Below are 5,000 nucleotides of genomic sequence, written 5' to 3' on the forward strand. Positions count from 1 at the left end.
TCGAACTTATTCCCCATAAAAATAAGGGTAAGCATTAGATTTTGTCTTACTCGTCAGGATTAAGCTTAAAGAGTCGGAATTAACTCCTATTTCTATCTACAGCGCGTGGGTCAAAGTCAAATGTTTAGGACTTACCTATATTTCTATCGGTGTTCAGGATCGAATCCTTGGCCTGGCAGAAATATTTATCATTAATGGAATTTCCTCTGTGGGTCTGCGATCCCTGGGCCGAGCGAATTCGATATGAACTGATTTTTTTGACTTGTTTGAACAGATGAAAATCAGGAGTGATAAGATAAAACTATCACACACTCGTGTATAGATATTCCAACACCATTCTATTTTCAAAGCATTTGCTACAAGATTTTGTATTTTGAGTGTTTTTTGGTTTATCTTGATCGTCTCATGTTTATAATAGTATTTTTAATTGATTTAAAAACGTATTATTTCAAGGTTCAAACCCCCATTCTGTAAGGAATGAGACATGTGATTTTATTGTTCATAATTCTGAAATAGTTTTGACGAGAAGCTTCTGAACGAGGTTTTCTTAAGGAAATAAATAGTTTATCATGGTATCATTTCGTATCAGTTGAGTAACTTAATATAAAAACATCATAAGATAATACACATTTCTTCTTGAATACGAATATATAAAAATGCGGATCATGAGAGTTACATAGATTTGATAAGGTATATTATTGGGCAGCATATGCGGTAGTGTGATAGGACTTTCAGTAAATGTAGACACAAAACTTCTTTTTTTTTCTAGCTACTTCACTAGTATTACATCACAATAAATCGCTCTTGAAAAATCAGTCATAACAACTGCGTAGGCCATCACATTATTTGTGATATTTAAGTTTGGTAAATGTTAGAAACTTATTTCTATGTACTTGAAATAAATCTTATTTGTTCTTATCAAAAATTAAGGTTGTGCTCTCACAATTACCAAGGAAGCACCTGGGTGTTTAACATAGGCTGGACAGCCTCGATAAGCATTATATAATCTATCTGGTGGTTAGTCAATTATAGCAAGTTGAACACACGTTGGGGGAATATCTTCAGATAAAATTGCTGAGATGTACTGGTGTCATAGTGAAAATACAATTACATCTCAATAATCTACTTTGTTTGCATTCTCTTAATTCAAAATCAAAATATATAGTTTAAAAATTCTTTAGTTACATATTTAGAAACATTGCTTGTATATCTACATTTGATATATATCCTTTATGATTCTAATTTCTTTAAAATAACTCCTATTATGGCAGCTATTATTGTGCCTATAACACATCCACAAACAACACGAAAGCCGGCTATCAATAAAATGGCAGTGTTTGTATCAACGTTAGGTTTTCCTAATATTGGAGACGTTTTCAGGCGAAGATCTCTATGAGCCAAATTTATACCCACAAAAGTGTGGAATCACCCTAGAGATGTTAACCTATTAGAAATAGCAATAATAATAATAATAATAATAATAATAATAATAATAATAATAATAATAATGATGATGATATCGCTGGTTTGAATCATACCGGTGCTCCTACTGCTATCAGTAAAGCATATACCATTGTGATATCACTATTCACTTAGCTAAATGTAAACAATATAGTGAGAACCACGAAATCGCAGTATATAGCACTAGCTTATATGGAAAATGAAATAGGTAGAATATAACCATATATCATATTTGTAAGTATATCTGGAAGCCAGCTACAAACGAAAGGATTAAAATTAATGTTAAAAGGAGATATTTGAGTAGTTTATGTAGTGTAAGACGAATAGATATTAAGAGAAATGTATTTTGCGGATATGGTAAAAAAAAAAAAAAAGTTAGCGTAGGTGAAAAGATAGACCCTAGTATTTTGAGGTAGTTTGGCCTTGCGAAAAAGATGGACCACAATCAGCTAGTGAAGATTTTATGATCTAAAAGTATTGTTAGGAGGAAGGAGTGGAAGGCCTGGAAAGGGTCCCGGGAATAGGTGATGCGAAAGGCTTTTAAGAAAGGAACCACAATTATGTCCACGAAGCATCGGATTGCTTGAAGGAGAGGTGAGGTGACCAGTGTGTAAGGGATTCATGTACTGCTAATGAGCCTTCTGAGAAGATATATAAAACAACAGATCTTGAAATCTTACTAGGCTACATCTCATATTAAAAAATGAAAGGATGAATGTGGCAGTCAACGGAATGTTTTTCCTTCTAGCTACCCTTGTTAAATGAAATGGCACCCACACACACACACACACACACACACACATATATATATATATATATATATATATATATATATATATATATATATATATATATATATATATATATGTGTGTGTGTGTGTGTGTGTGTGTGTATGTGTGTGTTTGTGCGTGTACATACTGTATGAATTGTATATAAAAGTGTGTATGTGTGTTTATAATTATTGAAACTACTGTAGATTGCCGATCTCTGACGGCATGCTACCTATCGTTAGATTAAAACGTTAGGCAACGTTGGGCATAGTCAATACTTGGAAGGGTGACCGCCGAAAATGCTTTCAGCCCAGAGAATCTTGACATCCTGGAGCTTGTAAATTATCCCCATAAATAAGAACCAGAAATCATAAGGGTAATATCTTCTGGCATCAGCCCATATAAGATGTGAAATACACATGGCACTGTACATAAACACACAGCTTGTAGCTCCCTAAGTTTAATGTCTGGGTCAGGATAATGTTAGTCTAGCCTATTTAAAGTAGAACACTCTCGGGACTTGACATTTGAAAGTATGCTAAAATGGGAAAACATCCCCACAGAAGATTCAATCGCTCCGTTTTGTCTACTGAAACTATTGTAAATGTGAGAGATATTTCCTTGCTTTCTGTCTGTTCATTCGATTGGTTATATTACGTTTTCAGTCTTAATTGTAAACTGGAAATACACAGCAAATAAAACATTATAAAATTTTGTATACATCTTTAAACAATAGAAAAGACTACCTCAATTTACTATAGTATATTAGTTCTCTCTCCCATTCTCATGGAATCTTTTATAGCTTATTTGTATTTATCAATAATGCATCCATTTACTTTTGTTACAAGAATTAATGTTTAAACATTCCTTGATTGGTTTATCATCCTTGTTTATTTGAAATTCACTTGCTTCCATAAACCAGCCATCTTTAAAAATGCTTTAACTCTTGTCTTCGTTGACAGAATATCCTAGTGGGTTTTTATGCAACACGATCTGTCGGTTTTAGGAAGAACATTAATGGATATCAATCAACATTGAATGAATCTATCTATGAGTTATTTATCATCTCTTGTATTTTTTTTAGTGAATCCGGTTTGCTTACTTCCCCTTTTTCTTCTTTGATTACAGATTTCGAATTGACAACACAGATCACATCATTGACGTCAACAAAGGCAATAAGGAATTTGAGTACGATCAAGTCAATATCATTTGTCCCGTCTACGATGGGGACACAAGCGAAGAACTAATGGAGAAGTATATCATCTATAATGTAAGTAAAATGATCTTGTTTTCTATTCAGAGATCTCATCCTCAAGAAGTCTAAACTCTGGCAGGGTTCACTTAGCGATATCTTTTGCCTGACTGACCCATTTGAAGGTTGTTCTGAGACGAACAAATCCCGTATCTAGAAATTTTGTAACACTGATTATTTCAGATAATTCTTTCTGTTTCCCTATTTAAACAAAGTAACTGACATAGTATGAGGAAAAACATCTAGAATTACATTCATGGAAAAAGAATTTTTTCAAAATATGTTTCATTGCATTTAACATTTTATATTGTACTTATTTCCACTAGTTGAGCATACACAAGCTTCTGTTTTAGTCAAGTGCAGCAACTTTGCCGTTATATTTTGTGTGATTATGAATGAAATGTCACATAAAAACCGTAGATACTATGATCTGGAATATAGGAAAACTATTAGAAAGACTTATCTTTCATTCATTAGCAATATATAGATGAATAGAATTATAACTTATCAATTATAATCACAAACACCAATGTATTTCATGTGCATTGTTATCGCTATTCCTCATGGATTGGGAACTCTCTTCGTGATTTGATAAAATTTCAAATATTCTTTTATAAATTTTTTGACTGGAAATTGTATTTTCTTTGAATTCCATAAACTAGTGAGTCGTCGTTGATTGAATTTCACATTCATTCAAATTTTAGATATAATTTCCTAAATAAATTTGAGAGGAAACCATATCTTAACTTCCGAATCTTAAATTCAGTCAATCGAATCAAGTTCGTCAATTTTATCTTTAAATGGTCCCCAATAAATAGAACTTCAAGAGTTACACACAATAAACAGATAATGCTTTACGAATAAGGTGAAGTTCATGAAGTTAATAGAATTCGAAGGTAATACAAATTCAGCAATTGAATACTGTGAATTAGAATTCCTGAATCCATCTAATTAGGATTTAAACTACTCATAAAAACATGAATGCATATAAATCTAAAACTAAAGTAGATGTTTCTTTTTTAATTTCCAAATCCCATTTATCAACAGGTGAGTAAAGAGGAGTACGACACCTGTCGCATCACCAACTCGTCGCCGAGAGTCATCGCCGTTTGCGACAAACCGCAACGCGTAGTTTATTTTACAATCACGTTCAGGTCCTTCACTCCACAACCGGGCGGTCTTGAATTCATCCCAGGCCAAGACTATTATTTCATTTGTAAGTTGTCATAAATCGTCCATTACCTGAACATTCAAGATATTTAGCTCACTGTACTTGGGGAAATCTCTGCATCATAAACTACAATGTGTATAATGAAATAAATACATAGCAGTATCAACTATATTCATGGGATATAGATCTAATTACATTTATGCCATGTATACTAAGACAATCATGACTTATAGAGAGAAATACATACGTGTCTTGTAGACATGAAGAAATGTAAGTTAATCAGATACAGGAGACATTCATGTCACACGCAGATGATATTGATGTTAAGACATTCATGTATTAACC

General features: G+C 32.8%; 1 protein-coding gene across 1 annotated transcript in view; it reads left to right on the forward strand.

Moving 5' to 3' along the window:
• Positions 1 to 5,000, forward strand: part of Ephrin (ephrin) — a 133,323-nt gene that overhangs the window by 123,484 nt on the left and 4,839 nt on the right. The window contains exons 2-3 of the mRNA XM_068376714.1: positions 3,361 to 3,502; positions 4,532 to 4,700. Of these exons, the coding sequence (XP_068232815.1) occupies positions 3,361 to 3,502; positions 4,532 to 4,700 (311 nt within the window). The remainder of the gene's footprint in view (positions 1 to 3,360; positions 3,503 to 4,531; positions 4,701 to 5,000) is intronic.

This window comes from Palaemon carinicauda, chromosome 1, assembly GCF_036898095.1.
Source record: "Palaemon carinicauda isolate YSFRI2023 chromosome 1, ASM3689809v2, whole genome shotgun sequence".
Lineage (NCBI taxonomy): Eukaryota > Metazoa > Arthropoda > Malacostraca > Decapoda > Palaemonidae > Palaemon > Palaemon carinicauda.